The sequence below is a fragment of the Chiloscyllium plagiosum genome, unplaced genomic scaffold (genome assembly GCF_037043375.1).
Source record: "Chiloscyllium plagiosum isolate Xiang-an unplaced genomic scaffold, Cpla_swu_hap1 HiC_scaffold_24, whole genome shotgun sequence".
Lineage (NCBI taxonomy): Eukaryota > Metazoa > Chordata > Chondrichthyes > Orectolobiformes > Hemiscylliidae > Chiloscyllium > Chiloscyllium plagiosum.
The window spans coordinates 31,112,247-31,133,968 of record NW_028270162.1 but is presented as its reverse complement, the minus strand read 5'-3'; the positions used below and the strand labels follow the sequence as shown (position 1 = coordinate 31,133,968).

General features: G+C 39.9%; 1 protein-coding gene across 2 annotated transcripts in view; it reads left to right on the top strand.

Annotated features, from left to right (window-relative positions):
- Positions 1-21,722, top strand: part of morn3 (MORN repeat containing 3) — an 80,670-nt gene that overhangs the window by 54,077 nt on the left and 4,871 nt on the right. Inside the window, exons 6-7 of one of the 2 annotated variants that reach the window (XR_006315387.2) lie at positions 13,361-13,531; positions 18,654-20,661. Coding sequence is in view for 1 of the 2 variants with exons in the window: in XM_043715743.2 (XP_043571678.1) it covers positions 18,654-18,731 (78 nt within the window). In the remaining variant the exon portion in view is untranslated. Of the gene's footprint in view, positions 1-13,360; positions 13,532-18,653; positions 20,662-21,722 lie in introns of those variants that run through there. The other variant, XM_043715743.2, reaches the window with a different exon arrangement.

Here is a 21,722-nt window from a genome sequence, read left to right as displayed (position 1 = left end):
GACCACAACTTCTGTTGTTAGGAATTGTCTGTTGTTAGGGTCACATTTAATTGGTCCTACAAAATTATTGGAATTGATCGATGCATCATGCTGGTCCATTCAATTATAGGCATCTTGATAACCGTAAACCCTTGGTATCAGTCCTTGGGTGGGATAATACTATTTTAAATCCTGTGAAAAGCAGAGCCTTTAAACCAAATATTGTTTTTGATATGACTGTGTACTAGGAGGAGAAAGTGAGGTCTGCAGATGCTGGAGATCAGAGCTGAAAATGTGTTGCTGGAAAAGCGCAGCAGGTCAGGCAGCATCCAGGGAACAGGAGAATCGACGTTTCGGGCATAAGCCCTTCTTCAGGAAGATTCCTGAAGAAGGGCTTATGCCCGAAACGTCGATTCTCCTGTTCCCTGGATGCTGCCTGACCTGCTGCGCTTTTCCAGCAACACATTTTCATGACTGTGTACTAGCCAGTTCATAATATATTATACTAGAGCTGATCTCCCATTGCTCATAGATGTAGCTGTTTCCTTGTTTTCTTTTTTAACTCCTAAGTGTTTTCATAATTGTGATGTCTTTCAGACTGATGACTTTTTTCTTTCTCATTCTTTCTGAAACTCTTTTCTCCTTTTATATGTATCTCTGTGTGGGGTTCACAAATACTATTAAGTGAGATGCACCTTTTAAAAATTGTAATAGATACATAGTATGTCCTTTAAACAGCTAAATATGTTTCATGCAGTTGCCTCTGGAAGGTGTTTATGTCAAATTATGTTAACTGTTTTCCAGCCACAGATCTGTTATAATATTGTGTCCTGGACAGTTGTCATATTTTTAAAAAGATGTGCAAGAAAGCTTTTTACTGTCAACTTTATTGGTGCTCAAAATTTAAATTAATCCATCGTTCTTCATTTTAAAGTTCTAATGCTGTCTTTTTGTTTGAGAGATTTGTGGCTCATAGGGTAGCTTCCCTGCTTCTGAACTACAAGCTCCAGGTTCAAATCTCTTTCTGGGACTTGATGGGTGGGGCAAGTGAAGCTCAAAATGTAACCAGTTATATTGGAAGGATTTATAGGCTGTTACACAACCTATGGCAGGCAGTAAGAATTAGGGAGATTCCAGGAGAGCCACATGATGGGAAGAGAATTGGAACTCCAACTAACTTCAGACTACAACATGTAAAAGCTAAGACTCTTTACCAGTTTCTGAAAGGGTATCGTCGGTTCAGTTGACAGAAAGATCAGTCTGGATCAGATTGGTGTCACCAATGCAGGGTTAAATTCCCATTCCAGCTTTGGGGTTTCAGGATGTGTGACTTTGCCTAACCTGTTGAGGGAAGTCATGGTGCTGACAGTTGGATCTGTCTTTGTTTAGACAATTGAAGATGATACACTATGAACATCATTATGTAACATTTATCAGTCGTGCTGAATCTCACAAGTATTGTAGTCTGGATCTAAAACAGTGATGAGACAGGAAAGAGAGAGTGCTTGGTGGTATGGTGTAAAAATAACAATCTCTCACTCAACATCAGTAAAACATTGGAGCTGGTCTTTGACTTCAGGAAGCAAGATAGAGGACATGCCCTGGCTACATCAATGGGTGCTAAGGTGGAGATGCACACGAGTACCAAGTTTTCGGAGTCCTGGTTCAGTCCTGGTCCAGTCACGTTGACATTACAATCAAGGAAGCACTTACTTGGGAGGCTGGGAAATTCAACACCTCCACAAAGACTCTTACCAATTTTTATAGATGCACCATAGAAAGCATTGGTACCACGGCCTGGTATGGCAACTGCTTTGCCCAGGACCGTAAGAAACAACTGTAAGTTGTGAACACAGCCTGGTCCGTCACACAAGCCAATCTTCCATCCGTTAACTCCATCTACTCATTGCCTTGCAAAGGCAGCCAACATATTCAAAGATGGCAAAAGTGAGGACTGCAGATACTGGAGATTAGAGTCAAGATTAGAGTGGTGCTGGAAATGCAGAGCAGGTCAGGCAGCATCTGAGGAGCAGCAAAATCAATGTTTCAGGCAGGAGCCCTTCAGCAGGAATGAGACTGGAAGCCTTGGGGATGGAGAGATAAATGGGAGGGGATGGGACTGGGGAGAAGGTATCTGGGAGTACAATAGGTGGATGGAGGAAGGGGTAAAGGTGATAGGTTGGAGAGGAGGGTGGAGCGGATAGGTGGGAAGGAAGATTGAGAGGTGGGACAGGTCATGCGGATGGTGCTGAGCTGGAAGTTTGGAAGTGGGAAAGGTTGGGGGGAGGGGAAATGAGGAAACTGGTGAAGTCCACATTGATGCCCTGGGTTGAAGGGTTCCGAGGCGGAAAATGAGGCATTCTTCCTCCAGGCGTTGGGTAATGAAGGAGTGGTGGAGGAGGCCCAGGACATGCACACCCTTGGGAGAATGGGAGGGGGAGTTGAAATGTTCGGCCATGGGGCAGTGGGGTTGATTGGTGCAGGTGTCACGGAAATGTTCCCTGAAGCATTCCAGCTTTCTGTGAGAAGGTGTCCAGTCTCCCCAAAATGTAAAGGAGACTGCATTGGGAGCAATGGATGCAATAAATGACACGTGTGAAAGTGCAGGTGAAACTTTGATGGATGTGGAAGGCTCCTTTGGGGCCTTGGATGGAGGTGAGGGGGGAAGTGTGGGTGCAGGTTTTGCAATTCCTGCGGTGGCAGGGGAGGGTGGGTTGTTGGGGGGCGTGGACCTGACCAGGCAGTCACAGAGGGAATGGTCGTTGCGGAAGGCAGATAGGGGTGGGGAGGGAAATATATCCCTGGTGGTGAGGTCCGTTTTTAGGTGGCGGAAATGTTGGCGGATGATGCGGTTTATGTGGAGGTTGGTGGGATGGAAGGTGAGCACCAGGGGGGTTCTGTCCTTGTTGGGGTTGGAAGGGTGGGGTTTGAGGGCGGAGGTGCGGGATGTGGATGAGATGCGTTGGAGGGCATCTTCAACTATGTAGGAGGGGAAATTACGGTCTTGAAAGAAGGAGGCCATCTGGTGTGTTCTGTGGTGGAACTGATCCTCCTGGGAGCAGATACGGCGGAGGTGGAGAAATTGGGAATACGGGATAACATTTTTGCAGGAGATAGAGTGGGAGGAGATGTAATCCAGGTAGCTGTGGGAGTTGGTGGGTTTGTAAAAAAAATGTCGGTTTTGAGTCGGTCGTCGTTGATGGACATGGAGAGGACCCTCCCATCCTGGTTACAATCTCCACCAACCTCTTCTGCCAGGCAAAAGATACAAAAGCTTAAACACACGTACCAATAAATTCAAGAACAGCTTCTTTCCCGCTATTATTAGACTTCCGAATGGACCTCCTCAAATTTTAAATTTAACACTCGTCTTGCTCTTTCTGTGCCTTCTCTGCCACCATAACATGTATTCTTCACTCTGTTCCATTACCCTTACGTAGTTTGTATGAAATGTTCTGCCTGGACTGCATGCAAAACAAATCTTTCCTCTATATAGGTACATGTGACAATAATGAATCAAATCTAAATTTCATCACTTTGTGTGACAAGATTGCCAGCTGTCAGCTCCTCACCTCAAAAACAGATTGATCATGTCTGGCACCAGCCTCAATTGATTGGTCTCATAGCAGTCATTTAAAATATCTTTTACAGTGTTATTACTTCTTCCCTTATGGGCTAACAGCAGTGAGAACCTAAATTACATTATTTGTTTGTACGAACACAAATGGTTTTTGTGACATCCTTCCATCTACATAAGAGATGAAAGAAAACCTAAGAGCAGGGAGTAGGAGTAGGCAATTCAGCCCAACAAGCTTACTGTGCCATTTGATACGATGATAGCTGACCTTATCTTGGCCTTAACTCCACTTTCCTGCCTGCTGTTCGTAGTCCTCGACCCATAACTAATTAAACATCTTCTCCTTAATTTGGATGATGGACATTTGGCAAAACAAATCATTGGGGGATTGGGTACCTTCACATTGGCAAACTAGGGTAGCTTCATATGACATGCTTTTGTTGATGGCTGAAAGAACAACCCATTTGAAACAGATTCTGACACAAGGTTGTCTGGTGTTATTGGGGATTGTTTTTGGTGTTTGGCCCCTTTGGTGTTACTAAGCCAATGATCAACATACACACCAACCCACAGGTGATGTTGCCATTTCTCTTATCAGCTAGTGTTTTCCAGGCATGGAAATTAATGTTCAGGACCTTCATGTCATGTGTTGTCTTCTGAGCAGAGGCTAAGCAAGTTGGCACTCTACTTATTGGAATTTAGAAGAATGAGAGGTGATCTCATTAAAACATATAGGATTCTTAAGAGGCCTATGAGGGAGTAAATGCTGAAAGGATGTTTTCCCTCATGAGAGAGTCTAAGACAGGAGGGCATAGTCACAGAATTAAGGGACGATAATTTTAGACTGAGGTGAAGAAGAATTTCTGCTCGGAAGCTTATGAGTCTTTGGAACCCCTTGTGACAGACAGCTGTGGGGGCAGGGTCCTTGTGTATATTTAAGGCTGAGATAGATTCTTGATCAGTAGGGGAATCGGGGGTTATTGGGAAAAGGGGGGTGAGGGGTTTTGATCAGCCTAGATCCTATTGAATGGTGGAGCAGGCTCAGGAGGTCTTATGGCCTACTCCTGTTCCTATTTCTTATGATCTTATGGCTTGCAAGCACCGTTGAAGTGGAGTTTTGAGCAACCTGCTGGTTTCCAGGCACCAGCTGCCTCACCATAGAGTAAATCCTTGGACACATATCCATCTTTAATCCTGCAAAACATGCTTGAAGCTAGCAAAGTTGCATCTGCTTCATGAGTGATCAAATGGATTGTGCTGATTTTTATATAGAACCATTAAATGCAGATATATTGCAATTGCAAGGAATTTCTATTCCAAAATCTCAAATCATTTTCATATTATTGGTTTAAAGACGTTTACCATGACCAAACAATCATGTCTGAATGATAAAGCTTTGCTGTACATAATCAGGTATTCTATTTTTGTTGCTGATGTCATAAGTGATTACTTACTTTATGAATTAATCTGTTTCTGAATCTTAACACTCAAAAATCATTTCATAATTTAAATATTTAATCTCTGGTTCCTGAAACTAACCAAGTCTTCTTGAATGCATCTGGTTTACATCCCTCTGCATTATTTCCATTATGACATATTTAGATTACAGAAACAATTTAGCTATTTTATACAAAAATGGGAAATAGGCAATAGTCTTAAAATATATACAGGGTATTTAAATTCTTGTATATTCTGAGTCCTTAAAATTGTACAAGTGATAAATGAACTTGTAATTTGGATGCATATTTCATAAATGAAATTTTTTAAATGTACAAGTTTTTATAAGTAAGTGAAATGTTCAGGATAAACTGCACAACTTGTTTTTAGAATTTCCTGAAAAACTGATTAAATGATACATTACAGAAGATATGGTAGTATGTTGAAGCCTGGAAATGTGAACTATACAGTGTTAACATGTGATTATATACTTTCACATGTGGTTATAGTTTGTTTCTATCAAGTCACTTGTATATCACCTGGATTTCCAGAAGGCATTTAATGAGGTACCAGATCAAAGGCTATTGCAGAAAAGAAATGTTCATAGTTGAGCAGGTAACATTACCGTGGATAGAAGATTGTTTTATAGTTCACGTCAATGACTTAGATGAGGGGAAGAAAGTCTTGGTAGCTAAATTTGTAGACCACATAAAATCAAGTCAGGTTGCAAAGTATGTTGTGAAGATGATGCAAGGAACTTGGAGGATTTAGATATGTTCAGTGAGTGGGCAAACATTTCATGGTTGGAAATCTAGTGTGAGAAAATGTGAAGTTGTTTTTTAAAGGGAAGAATAAAAAAAAAAGTCTATTACTCAAATAGAAAACGACTGGGAAAATCTGAGGTGCAGATGTTCTCATATTTAAGTCACAAAAAGTTAATATGGAGGTACAGCAGGTGATTAAGAAGTGTAATGAAATGCTAACCTTTATGACAGGAGGAAATGAACATAAAAGTAAGGATGTTATGGTGAGACTCGATCCTCAAATTTAGGCTTCTTATTTCAAGAAGGATGCAAATGTGCTGGAGTCAGTTTTTTTTTAGATAGATTCCCTTACACTATGGAAACAAGACATTTTGGCCCAACAAGTCCATACCGACCCTCTGAAAAGTAACCCACCCAGACCCATTGCACCTAACACTATGGGCAATTTAGCACAGAGGACCCAGTGGAAACCTACGCAGACACTAGGAGAATGTGCAAACCCCACACAGACGGTCACCCGAGGCTGGAATTGAACCCGGATCCCTGGTGCTGTGAGGCTGCAGTTCTAAGCACTGAGCCACCGTGCTGTTGTTAGAATGTTTACTAGATTAATACATTGAAAGAGTGGATTGTCTTCTGAGGTTAGGTTAGGTTATGGCTTATTTTCACTGGAGCTCAGAAGGGTGAGAGGTGAACTGAAAGTGCGCAAGATCCTGAATGGCCTTGATGAGGAGGATATGGAAAGGATGTTTCTTTTTGTGTGGGAATCCAAAACTAGGAAATAAAATTATTTTAAAATTCAAGATTGCCTATTAAAGCAGAGGTGTGGAGAAATTTATTGGGTTTTGAAATCCCCTCCCTCAATGTGGTGGAATTGAGGTAATTGAATAATTTAAAGGCAGAGGTTGTTAAATGCTAGTTAGGCCAGAGGATTAAATGTTTTTAGGGTTGGTTGAGAATGTGGAATTTTGAATATAAGCAGGTCAGTAATGATCTTATTAAATGGCAGAGTAGACTTGAGGGTTCAAGTGGCCTTAATCTGCTCTTATATCATGTTTTTGCATGTGCATATCTAGTTATTAAAGTTGCAGATATATTTTTCCTATATATAAACGCCAATTAGGCTTTCTCCTTAGGCAGCAACAAGGTCTAGTTAAACTGCCCTGGATGACACCAGCCTATTTTTTTCAAGTATATAATCAAGCTCATTCTAATGGAGTCAGATCACACCTTCAATTCCTACACACAGTTCAAAGCTACTTATGTTCTGAATTGGGAACGGCAACCTTGACAGTTTTCTTTTTCTCAATCCAAGTCCAGATATAATACTGCCATCTGGATGAAATCAAATACAGTAACACAGACCAGGGATAAAACCTGAAAACATTTTGAGCTTTGTGGTTCAGAAGAGGTATTTTCTAATTACACATGTCTGGAGCAGGTGGGACTTAGTTTCCCTAACTCTGGACCACAAGCTATCATTACACCACAAAGTCCTCCTTTATGGTTCAGTAAAACCATTCTAATTTACCATCTTCAGCTGTTTAATTAATGACCCACTTCAGACATTGGGCTGTTTCCTGATTGTTCAGCGTCCAGAACCACTTTTCAATTCCTCAGCTAATAAATTAGTCTCTTCTCACATGCAACATTTGTGCCACACAAGTACCAGGAAATTACCATCTCCAAACCTTTCCACAGTGTCTTATTGTTCAAACACATCACCATTTCAAGGTCTCCCACCATCAATGTCCAGGATCACCACTGACCAGAAACACAACAGCACCAATCGCATAAGTTCTGTGACTAATAAAACAGGTCAGAGACTGGATAATCTGCAGTGTATGCTGTTCCTGACTTGTTAAAGCTTTGCATTGGCTACAAGGTACAAGTTAGAGTGTGATTAAATATTCTATACTTACCAATAACACTGAAGAAGCTTGACACTGTTCAGACTGAAGCAGCTGACTCGATCGAATTTCATTTACTAATCTATTTACTCTGTCCACCATACTGCCTACAGGGTGCACTGCAAAACCACAACACCATTTTGACAGCAGCACTAAGAATTAAGTCTGTAAGTGTGTACACCAACTGATTAGAATCTGTTGCAGTTTAAATATTTAATTGTTCAGTCAGCGCCTTTACTGTGATTTCATCACAGATCATTGTGCTTTTGAATTCTATAACAGTTACAGAACTGATTAAGATTTGGAGATGCCAGTGTTGGCTATCACCTGATGAAGGAGCGTCACTCCGAAAGCAAGTGTGCTTCCAATTAAACCTGTTGGACTATAACCGAGAACTGATTAAAATAGCCAAATGTTAGCTGATCGTATACATTGAGAAAATATATTTATGTATATTGTATGTTATCACGGAATTAACAGATGGAACAAAATCAGAAATTACTGGAGAAACTCAGCAGGTCTGACAGCATTTGAGGAGAAAAAGCAGGGTTAACGTTTCAGTTCTGAACAAGGGTCAGTGAACCTGAGTTTGTCTGGGTTTTTGTTTCATATTTCCAGCACCCGCAGTTCTTTGTTTTAACTAAAAGGTGATGTGGGTAATTTGTTCTCGGGCCTTTGACAATCAATGCCTCACTCAATCTCAGTAAAACTTAGAGTCATAGAGATATACAGCACAGAAACAGACCCTTCAGTCCAACTTGTCCATGCTGACCAGATATCCTAAACTAATCTAGTCCCATTTGCCAGCACTTGGCCCATATTCCTCTAAACCCTTCCTATTCTTGTTCCCAACCAGATGCCTTTTAAATTGTACCAGCCTCTACCATTTCCTCTGGAATTTGTCAGCGTTGCACAGACCAATTCACTATAACAATTTAGTTGCTCCTCAGTGTGCTCTCCATCCTCAAAACTTGTATCCAGGGATCCAAAGTTGGCTTGCAAACAGGAGGCAAATGATAACGGAGGGTTGTTTCCGTGATTGAAAGCTTGTGATCAGTGATGTACCACTGTCATCAGTGCTGGGACCCTTGCTATTTGTTATGTATATTAACAACATGGATGAGAATGTGTGGTATAATTAATAAGTTTGCAGATGACATGAAAATTAGTGTATTGTTGATAGGAGGATGGGCTCGGGTTCATTTGATCAGCTGGCAAATTGGAAAGAGCTGTGGCATATGGAATTTAATTTGATAAGTGTGAGGTGATGCATTTTGGGAACTCTTAACAGGGCAAGGATTTACGTAAAGAATTTACAAGTCCCTAGATCCTTGAAGGTGTCAGTGGATAGACCAGTGAAGAAGGCATACAGGATACTTGCCTTCATTAGTTGGGGCGGAGAATGTAGGAGCAGGAAAGCCTTGTTGCAACTTTATGGAGCATCAGTTAGACTGTAGATGGAATACTGTGAAGTTCTGGTTACCACACTATTAGAAGAATGTGATTGCACTGGAGGAGAATGAAGACGAGATTCATCAGTATGTTGCCTGGGAATAGAAAGTCTCATTATCAGGGGAGAATGGATACACTGGAATTGTTTTCCTTGAAACAGAGGAGAATAAAGGAGAGGGACAAGGGCTCTGATTGAGGTATACAAAATTATGAGAGGCATAGACAGGATAGGTCGTAAGAATGTTTTTCTCCAGGCTGAAGTGTCTTAGAAACACACTTCTTGAGGCAGGTACTCTTGCAAAGTTTAAGAAGTATCTGGACGAGCAATTAAAATGTCAGGTCGTAATAGGCTATGGACCAAGTGCAGGGTGGAATTGGTATCTGTTGGTTGGCACAGACATGGTGACATGAAGAACTTGTTTCTGCACTGTGTGGTTCTATAACTCATTGATTGGCGAACAAGCTAGAGGAGCTACATGGACTGTTCTTGCGCATTATGGCATAGTTGTTAATAAGGGGTTATATTTGCACTATATGAATGAATCATACTCTGCATTATATTGCCAAGGCACTTGTGGTCATGGGGTTGATGGTATAATGCTAAAACTAATGATCTAGTAATCTGGGGGATGGGGTGGACTCAAATCCCATCATGGCATCCATTGGAATTTAAATTCAATTAGTTGATTAAGGCACATAAGGGCAGGACTTATACACTTAATGATAGGGTCCTTGGGAGTGCTGCTGAACAGAGAGGACTTGGAGTTCAAGTTCATTGTTCCTTGAAGAAGTCACAGGTAGACAGGGCAGTGAAGAAGGCACTTGGTATGCTTGCCTTTATTGGTTAGTGCATTGGAATTGGGATGTCATGTTGTGGCTGTACAGGATATTGGTTAGGCCATTTTTGGAATACTACATTCAGTTCTGGACTCCCTGCTATCGGAAAGGTGTTGTTAAACTTTAAAGGGTGCAAAAAAGAATTGCAAGGACTTTGCTGGGGCTGAAGGGTTTGCGTTAAGGGAAGAGGCTGCATGAGCTATTTTCTTTTGAGCATCAGAGTTTGAGGGATGATCTTCTCGAAATTTACAAAATCATGAGGAGTATGGATAAGGTGAATAACTAAGGTTTTTTTTCCCTGGATAGGGAAGTCCAAAACTAGAGAACATAGAACAGTACAGCATAGTATAGGCCCTTCGGCCCTCGATGTTGTACCAACCTTTTACCCTACTCTAAAATCAGACTAACCTACATACCCTTCATTGTTCCAACTTCCATGTGCCTATCCAAGAGTCACTTAAATGTCCCTAATGTATCTAACTCTACCACCACTGCTGGCAGTGCATTCCATGCACTCACCACTCTCTGTGTAAAGAACCTACCTCTGTCATCGCCCCTAAACCTTCCTCTAATCACCTAGTTTAAGGTGAGAGGGGAAAGATGTAAAAAGGTCTAAAGGGACAATTTTTTCAAACAGAAGGGTGGTGCATGTATGTATGGAATGAGCTACCGGAGCAGGTGGTGGAGATTGGTATAATTATAATATTTGAAAGGCATCTGGATGGGTACATGAACAGAAAAGGTTTAGAGGGATGTGGGGCAAAAAAGGACTAGATCAATTTAGGATATCCGGTCACCATGGACGAGTTGGACTAAAGGGTTTGTTTCTGTGCTGTACAAGTCTATGACACTGAGTCTGGAACAAAATGCTTGTCTAATGATGACCATAAACTACTGACTTGCCATAAAAATCAATCTGCTTTGCTAGTGTCATTCAACAGGAATGATTTGCCATCCTTACTTGTCTGGTCTACATGATGCCAGATCCACAGCAATGTGGTCGACTTTTCATTACTCTCTGAAATGGTGTAGCAAGCCACTCAATTCTATCAAACTTACTACAGAAAAAAATCACTGCAGATGTACCTATAGCAGTTCATATTGGCAGAGCACAACCACATTCTGAAGAGCAAAATGAATGGACAAGAAATGCTGGTCCAGCCTGCACTGCTCATAGCCCAAGAAGAAATGTAACCATAATTGAAGGGTCTGTACTGCACTGTAATGTTCTGTGTTCTATATCACATTGTGAAAAATTAAGCAATACTTTAATGTATTGGGTAATTTTTAAAATATTAATAATCTCTTAGGTGAAATCATGTTGAATGATATTTTGGCAGTGTTATGAAAGAACTAGAGAACTAGTTTTTACACAGTCTTCAGACTGACTGTGTGGAGTTTGCACGTTCTCCCCGTGTCTGCGTGGGTTTCCTCAGGGTGCTCCGGTTTCCTCCCACAGTCCAAAGATGTGCAGGTTAGGTGAATTGGCCATGCTAAATTGCCCGTAGTGTTAGGTAAGGGGTAAATGTAGGGGTATGGGTGGGTTGTGCTTCGGCGGGTCAGTGTGCACTGTAATGTAATCTAATCTAAAAAAAATCTAATAAAATTACTGTAAGCAGTTGAAACAGTGTCTCTGGAGAGAATATGTACTAAAAATGATATCAAATCCTCTGAAGCAAAGCAAAACATTTATCATTTTAGGAAATACTGACATCCAAAGTTAATGGCAGTAAAAAATATCCTATTTCAACATACATTCACAGCATTGTTAGTAATACCTTCTCCTTGCATTTTCTTTTGCATATGCGCATGTCAATGGGATTGAGAGTGCTGTTTACTTTGGACTTATTTTAGATGAGGGCTCTTTAACCTACTAGGGCATATAATACCTGAAATTCAGAGGGGCTTGGAATCATTAGAAAATTAAATATTTCCATCTGCTAATGTTATGTCAAACACATAAATATATTTGTGGTGAATAATAATTCTTCTGAATGATGCCATTAAATGTAATCATTGTCTTCTTTTGACTGAATATGGTATGAAATGAAAGTTTGAAGACAATAAGGCAACATCATAATGAATAATGATTTGTTGAATTAAAATGCGTTACTCTTTGATATAAAGCCAATAATGATGAATACTAAATGTTTGGTTCAGTTAACACTTTGAAATCCTTTGATGTTTTCTGAACAAGCTACCTAAATTACTCTCAAAACTCAGAATATTAGAACTTCTCGACTATTATTAAACTTCTGTAATAAATTGCCCATTTCTAAAATTGCTATTGTAAGATTTTTAGAGACTTAAGTAACCTTTTCACATTTTCATAGGAACTGTGAAGCAAAATCTAGATCAATTTGGCATCTTTTCCTTGTAAAAGTTGAAAAAAATTATTTTTAAAATCGACAACTGCTAAATATTTTTATCCACTGGTAGGACAAACTAATGCCAGTGGCTATATTTATGAATTTTCAAATTTACCTCTCTATTTGAAATATGTGGATTTGTTTAAATCTTGTTATCAAGATATGTCAAAATACTTCTTATATTAAATTACTTTGAGTTGTAGTTACTGTTGTTATGTAAGAAAACATGTCAGGCGTTAATGTCAGATTATATCATAAGCAACCAACAGAAATGTAACAGACCATAATTTGTAGAAGTGAGGCACTGAATAACATCTGCCACTAAATAAAGGCAAAGTACTGTGGATATTAGACATCTGAAACAAAAACAAAATTGCTGTTAAAAGTGCCAGTCTGGCGTCATTTGTGGAGAGAGAGAAAAAAAAGTTAAAACCTACAAGTTTTTGTTCCAGTTCCAAAACTTTCACTCGGTTTCTCGCCCGACAGATACATTAGACCCGAGTTTTTCCAACATTTTCCAAGCTTGACGTCTACTGCTGGTTAGCTATGTCCTTATACTTTGAGGATTTTAACTTTTTTGCAAGACATATTCAGGAATTGTGAGCTTGTAATGTCACAATGAAAGAGATTGCACATCGGCAACCTGAGTAGACAGGGAAAACAACTGCATATGTCTTTCTGTGTAATTAACACTTAACCATGTTATCAAAAAAGTACTCAGACTGAAATGGACAGGAATCTGTGATAGATTTAGTTTATATCGACCTTGCAAATATGATAATCTCATACCAGTGTTTCAGTGGAGAACCAGAAAACAAGATTTGTTTTTCTAAATGTGAAGAGAACCACTGAGACAGTAACCTCTGAATTTTGAGTTTAACTGTGCATCTGCCCCTCGTCTGAAGTTTCTGCATTTGTTTGCCTCACAACTACTTTGACAACAAATGGAGGTTTATTTAGTTAATCTAGATCATCGAGTTTTCTTTCTGTACCTGAGCCACATTTAAATAATTACAATGTCTCTACCTCTTTGAGGGCTCATGGCACAGTGACGAAGGGCCTATGCCTGAAACATCGATTCTCCTGTTCCTCGGTTGCTGCCTGACCAGCTGTGCTTTTCCAGCACCATACTCTTTGACACAATGGTAGTGATCCAGCCTTTGAACCAGGAGACCCAGGTTCAAGTCCCACCTGCTCCAGAAGCATGTAAGAACATTTCTGAGCAGGTTTGTATAGAGAATATCACTGTTCGTGTCTCTGTGAGGGCTCTTGTGCGATGGTAGTGTGCCTATATCTGAGTCAGAAGGCCCAGGTTCAAGCCCCAGATATGTGTAATAATATCTCTGAACAGTTCTAAGGAAGGGTCACTGGCCGGAAATGTTAACTCTCATTTCTCTTCACAGATGCTTCCAGACCTACTAAGCTTTTCCAGCAATTTGTTTTTGATTTACAGCATCTGCAGTTATTCCATTATACTTAACGTCTCTGAAAAAGCTGATATAGAAAATGCCTACAAATATTGAACTCAAGGATTAACTGTTAGAAAATTCAACAGTAGTGTAATTAACAGAAGCATTCCAGTAATAGAACCACTATACAACCATACTCAATGTTGTCAAACCACTGCAATTAACTGACTGTCTCTGCTAAATTATTAAATAGTTGTACAGTTATACAGCATTTACACTCAAGGTACAAATTTATATTTAAGATTTAGTTCTGTATAGTTGAATAATTTGATACATTAGTATGAATCCTCGAGGAATATAGGGCTGTCACTAAAGTTTAAACAGTACTTAGTAGTTTCCTACCCAATAAGGACAGGTCACTGACACCAACATCATTGTTTCCAGATAATTAAAAAACAACAAATGAAAGTATTCATTGAAGCAGTGATCAAGAAATGGAACAGACTTCTGCATCAATTAGTTCAATTCCGGGGTTTCAAAAAGTATATAGATCTAATATAAGAAGTTTTCTAAATGTTAGACTTATTGTAGAGAGAAAAGAAACGGGATATTAGAAGAGCAGACTATATGGTCCACTTGTTTTCTCTTCCTTAAATACATTACTATCCTACTATGTGGGAGGTATAGCTTAGTGTAACTGTCACTAGACTCGTAATCCAGATCCCCAGCCTAATGTTCTAGGATATGTGTTTGAATCCCACCATGATAGATGGTGAAATTTGAATTAAATAAAAGTCTGGAATAAAAACCTAACTTAATAGCTACTGTTAAAACAAATCTCACAACACCAGGTTATAGTCCAACAGGTTTATTTGGAGGCACTAACCTTTGAAGCTCTGCTTCTTCATGAGGTGATTGTGAAGCAGGATCATAGGACACATTCATAGCAAAGATTACAGTCTCATGTAGCTGAAATCATACATTGAACATTTAAGTCTTTCATCTTTTAGAATGGGTTTGTTAGTTTCAGTTCTTTAATATGTAGATCCCAGAACTTCTTTTAAATCACATTCTCAAGATAGCTTAAGGTTTTATAACAAAAGGTGCGATCTCAGCTCAGACAATGCATTAAAGGCGTGAGGTTAAAGTCTATCTGTATCCTAATTTTGAATCAGACTGGTTCTATTTGTAAAATGGAATTTATAAGATAGGTTATGCATTTTTTGAGCAAAATAGAATGCACATGCAAATATAAATTCACCCCATAAACTGGAGTGCATGCATGCATGAGGGAGAGAGTATGTGTGTGAGAGAGCATTTGAGAGAATTGTTACAATGTCGGTCTTTTTACAAGGTTACTATGCCCTTGAGTTTTTTCTGAAAATGTGTTGCTGGAAAAGCGCAGCAGGTCAGGCAGCATCCAAGGAACAGGCGAATCGACGTTTCGGGCATAAGCCCTTCTTCAGGAATGAGGAAAGTGTGTCCAGCAGGCTAAGATAAAAGGTAGGGAGGAGGGACTTGGGGGAGGGGCGTTGGAATTGCGATAGGTGGAGGGAGAAATCTGAACTCAGATTTCTCCAGTTTCCTCATTTCCCCTCCCCCCACCTTGTCTCAGTCAAATCCCTCGAACTCTGCACCGCCTTCCTAACCTGCAATCTTCTTCCTGACCTCTCCGCCCCCACCCCACACCGGCCTATCACCCCACACCTTGACCTCCCTCCACCTATCGCAATTCCAACGCCCCTCCCCCAAGTCCCTCCTCCCTACCTTTTATCTTAGCCTGCTGGACACACTTTCTTCATTCCTGAAGAAGGGCTTATGCCCGAAACGTCGATTCTCCTGTTCCTTGGATGCTGCCTGACCTGCTGCGCTTTTCCAGCAACACATTTTCAGCTCTGATCTCCAGCATCTGCAGTCCTCACTTTCTCCTTGAGTTTTTACCCCAAGAGAGGGTTTGAAAGGTTTATTATGGCCCTTTTTGTTTACTCCTAGTAGATAATGCCTCTGGCCTTTCATGTCTTTTAAAAAAAAGGTGTAATCAAAGGGGAGTGGCTAGCTAGGTGCGTAGCTAGCCTTTGTTAAGATTAGAGTTTTTGATTCAGTTCAGAAGCAGCTTGTGTGTGTTTGTGAAGAAAGGCTGCTGGGCCAAGTCCAGCCGGGTACTCTCCAACTTCAAGCCTGTAAGCCTTGATGAAGGGCTTATGCCTGAAACTTCGATTCTCCTACTCCTCGGCTGCTGCCTGACCTGCTGTGCTTCTCCAGAACCACACTCTCGACTCTGATCTCCAGCCCTCATTTTCTATCTTCAAGCCTGTAAGCTCTGGTTTGTTTAATTTTTACTCTGTGCTAAGGGATCTGTTCATTGGGACTGTTGAGAGTATTTTAGGAACAGCATCACTAAGTCAGGATAGTCTGTCAGGTTTTTGGATAGGATAAGTTATCCAGCGTTATATTTTCTGTTCTTTGTATTACATTCTGTAATTTTGTAATAGATTCTGTTTATTTAAAACTTAGCAGTTGGACTAGCTAATTCACTCTGGGAATATCCACTATACACTTACCTAAAACAAATAGCAAAGTTACAGTCTGAGCTACCTGCTTAAAAATGTTTTGAGGGGTTGAGCCTGGTCCAAATATATTATAATATGTGTGTGCGTGTGAGTGAGAGAGAGACCACTTCAGGAATGAAATCTGCCATACTTACCTGGGTTAGGTTATGACCCTTACCTGCGGTTCACCTATAGATTGGTGCTCCATGGTTACTGTGAAAACTTTGGAGGATGTGGGACCTAGAGGGTCCAAAGTCAGTCTTACGCACAAAGGCTGGATTACTCTCCTCAACCTGGTCAACTGCAGTAATGGCGGAGGGGAGATGTAATTGCAGGCACCTAGAGTGCCCTGAAATTAAACTCCCAGTGTGGCCATCTATTGTTGTTCCTCCCTTTTGGTGCCTGCTAACTACACCTTGTTACCATCAGAAGAAGGCATACCAGGAATGAGGTTTAGGTGCCTCATTTACTTCTTGACATTAATGTCGAGGACTTACAGCTAAAGTGTTGGAGTGTGGGTGCAGACACATAGCTAGCAGCCACTTAAGTCTTCAGGCAGCTACAACACTTTCCGTGCAGACAGCCAAATACTCATATGCCAGAGCCAACAGATTTGACAGATAAGGGCTAAATCCTCTCTTTCATTCCAGTTTGGCGAGGGCTTTTAGCATCTCTACTTGATGTTTCCATGGGGGTTGACCATTTCAATTAATGCCAAATACAAAGGAATGTCTTCTGCGTGGGACTCACTAGGTGCCTGGGTCTCCAACAGTCGTTTGATTGCCAGAGATATAAATGGTTCCCTTCCTGTTTCCCATCCGCTTACATTAGTTCTTGGACTTTAGGATTTTATAAAGAACATCACACACTGTAGGGAATCTAAACAATTCTGATCTCAACATGGACACAGATGTGGCTCAACTCAAACTTGTTTAAAATAATCCTGCTAATTAACAAAATACTCCTAATGTTCTGGTACAAAACCTTAAACCTGGTCTGAATGTGACAACACCTAAATTGTTTCCTCAGATCTAAAGCACTCCATTTTTTAATGTTGGCTCCCACCTAAAAGAATGCAATGTTAAACTTATTTGAGGGAGAAAAAACCTTTAATGAGAAACCACAGACAAAACTTCATATTTCTGCCCTGAACCTAATGTAATTCAGACCTAAATCTGTTTCCATCATGAATCTGGACATGGCATCCATTTTATTGTGAGCCCCTCCAGATCATCCAGCCATATTGACAATACAGTTGAAATCACCAGTCAGAATGACTGGCCTGGATGTAACCTGCAGCAGTGGGAACTGCTGAAAGACCATCAGACATGCACTCTTATCACTGGGGCGTACATACAAACCAGTCTTGGGGAGCATTTCTGTATATTATTTCTGCTACAAGGACACACTTACCCACCACCTCCTTAACTTTGGAGATGAAGTTATTTCCTTGCAGCAGAATATTCAGGCCAGAGGAACAACAATCATTACCCCCCAACCAAACTGATGGCCTGCGGGCCACAGGACCATTTTCTGAGCTGCTGAGGTACAGTATCTTGCACTCCTGCAGAAATAAGTCTGCTTTGATGTTGGTCAGGTAAGCTAGCGTGGAGAGATTATGTATATTTATTAGAAAACTCTAACAAACAGTCGGCACTAGCACAATGAGCTAAATGTCTTCTAAACTCCACCACTGAGATTTTATGTCTGGACTGATTTGAAACCATAAGAAAACCATTGATCTGTGGTAGGTAATTTGTTTAAAAAGCCACCACCGTTTTCGTAGGTCATTAACAAGAATGAACATGACCGTTTAATTAAATAAGGTTTCCCAAGTAATGTGATTAATTGTGCAATTATGTTCCAGAATTTTTTCCATGCATAGTTATGGAAATCAGTGATTATAATTCCATGTTAATGATTGTCAGAAACTTGAAGCTAGTAATGTTTCCATCTATGTGCAAAAACATTAGTTTATAACATACTTTTGACATAGAGGTTGGTAGTTTTATCTGGGCTCCACCAGACAATAGTTCTATTACCTATTTCTGGTCCTAATTCTGGTGTAAATGATTCTTTGCTTTTCTTTATTATTATTTAATTGTATTTGAATATTGTTCAGTTCAGCAGGTCTATTAAAAAGCTACAGCTTTTTCATCAATCTTTCAACTTTTCATTAGCTACAATAATAATTTAAAATTTGAATCAGATGATTATCATTTAAAATACATTCTACATGAGTTTCGACTCTGATCATCTTGTTATCCAAGCAAGGATGAATGTATAATTTTAATAACTACTGCTTATTGTTACAAATGTGGTAACTGCTGCAACAGAGATTTAGGCATTTTGTTTTTGTTTCTCTCCCAGATTAAGCTACGCAATCCAACTTATGTTTTGGAGAGAGCCAGATCAAGATTTCTGGATAAAAATGAAGAAGATACGTAACCGTTGATTCCTCTCTTCCACAAGTCCAAGATAGCAAAATTCAAATGACGTAAATGACTGTCTTTTTCAGAATGGCATATATAATCAATCTCACATACACAAACTCTAAATTTGCCTTTGGTACAATACTCAACTACACTTACTTGTACACTATGCATATGCAAGTTTGCCAAGACTTTCTGCAACAAATCCAAAGAAAACCTTTCTACAAAGCATACATTCTGTTGCAAAGAATAATCTGCTGTATTTAAATTGAATAATCTGATGGATATACACATTCATCTATTACTAGGTAAATAGAGATGCTTTCAATATTCTCCACTGGATAAACATCTGATACTGTTGCCCACATCCTCAAATGGCAACTTGATCCTAATCTGCTCTTTTTCTACTTGTCTTATTCCCATCTTTAAGACTTTTCACATTTCCATTCTTCCTTGAACTACTTAAACTTTGTGCGTTATGCTTCTTATTGCCTTATGCCAATAGCACTGCTATTTAAGCACCGTATACAGTACAATACAGCATAGGAGGAGGCCATTAGCACACCAAGCTTGCACAGATTCCTAGTCCTTATTTAGACCGCTGTTTATTGCCCATATGTGGTTTATATCCCTCTGTTTGCCTCCCATTCATATGTTTGGCAACGCTTATCTTGTGTCTTGATAAATGTTCCTGCTTGCACCACCTCCATTGTCAGTGTTTCCATCCTCTGTGTGAATAAACTTTCCCCATCTCACCTTGAATCTGTGCTCTCTTGCAGTTGACCTTTTCACCTTGGGAATAAGCTTCTGACGATCCACCCTATCTATATCTCAAATTTGTAAACCTCGATCAGTTTGCCCTCTTGGCCTCCACCTTTCCAGTGCAAATTTATCCAACCTCTCCTTGTGAATAAAATCAGACCAGAAAATATCCTGGTAAACCTTCTCTACACTTTCTCCGAAGTATCCACGTCCTTCGGGTAGTATAGCAACCAAAACCACGTGCAATATTCCAAATGTGGCGTAAAAAGCTGTAACATAACTTGCCAACTTTTATATTTGATGCCCTGACTGATGAAGGCAAGCATTCAGTCTGCTGCCTTGACCATCTTATCCATTTAAGTTGCCACTTTCAGATATTGTGGACATTTCCACATAGATCCCTCTGTATGTCAATGCTCCTAAGGGTTCTGCCATTTATTGTATATTTCCCACTTGAATTTGATTCTCCAAAAAATGCATCATCTTGTATTTGTCTGGATTAAACTCCCTTTGCTAGTTCTCTGCCCAAATCTATAATCTACCTGCATTCTGATGTATTCTTTGACACTCCTCCGCGCTATCTGCAACCCTACCAATTTTGGTGTCATCCACAAACTTACTCAGACTACCTATGTTTTCCTCCAGATCATTTACATATATATATATATTGCACACAAAGGTCCCATAGGTCTGAAAAGTAATTTTTTTTACCAGCTTGTTTTTGTTGACTTTCTAGTTAAAGTTTGTTAATCCATAATAATATGTTTCAGTTTTGAAGAAATTGTTCATTCCCAACATCTGACTCATCGAAAGATTTGGTGGCTGCAGTCTTTTTGCTTTAAGATTTCCAGCTTTTGTTCAAGCCAGTGTATTGTGTTTCCATTTTTTTTTCAACAAGTAACTGTTTTTCAGCATTGTGGTTGATCAGAAACTAAAACTTGCAACAGGAGAAACTGTGGTTTGTTTTAATTGCTAAATTTTATAAAAATGAAACATAGGAGGGGAAAACAATAACCTCCTGCTTTGCTTGCTATCCAGTGATTCTATCTGAAAGTGAATCAACAGAAAACAAAAATGTTCTTTATCCATTAAGTTACCATAGTAAAGTAGCATAATGATGCTAACGTATCTAAGCTCATTTGTAAACAATGGACGCTTGAGAGAGTAAACCATTCTCAAATGGGTTACTTGGTGGGATGAATGTTTTAATTTTAAAAAAACTACCAGTTTATTGAATAACTTACCACATTATAATAAATCTAACTTCAACTTCTGAAAATCCAGAATGACTGCATTAACTGAAAGGAAAATGAAAGCTGGGAAGATCTGAGATCGTCAGATAGTCATTGGCAAGTTTCATTTTCTATGGTCTTAACACTTCCAGGCTCTTAAAGTCACAATAATGGAAAATGTGAACTAGCCAATTTAATGACTACAGCAGCAAAAATTCTGTATTAAGTGGTTAATTGTGTAAGGTGCTTGCTGAAAGCTCAACGTTCCTGAAGTTTAGTTTCCTGTTCATTTTGGAAAGGCAAATCAGGGCAGGGTTTATAGACTTAATGGTAAAGTCCTGGGAGACCTTGAAGTTCAGGTTCATAGTTCTGAGAAAGTGGAGTTGCAGGTAGACAGGATAGCGAAGATGGCACTTGGTATGCTTGCCTTTATTGGTCGGTGCATTAAGTATAAGAGTTGGGAGGTTATGTTGCAGCTGTACAGGCCATTGGCTTGGCCACTCTTGGAATACGGTGTTCAATTCTGGTCTCCCTGCTATGGGAAAGATGTTGTTAAACTGGAAATGGTGCAGAAAAGAATTACAGTAATGTTACTGGGGCTAGAGGGTTTGAGCTAAAGAGAGATGCTGAATGGGCTAGGGCTTCTTTCCCTCAAATGTAGGAGTTTGAGGGTGACCTTATAGAAGTTCATAAAATCATGAGGAGCATGGATAGAGTAACTAAGGTCTTTTTCCCCAGGACAGAGGAGTCCAGAACTAGAAGGGACAGATATAAAAAACACCAATGGGGCAACGTTTTCACGCAGAGTATGTGTGTGTGGAATGAGCTGCCAGAGGAAGTGGTGGAGGCTGGTACAATTACAACATTTAAAAGGCATCTGGATGGGTATTTGAATAGGAAGGGTTTGGACAGATATGGGCCAAGAGCTGGCAAATGGGACTAGATTTATTTGGGATATCTGGTCAGCATGAACCGAAGGGTCTGTTTCCACTGCTGTTTAAAGTTTAAAAGCA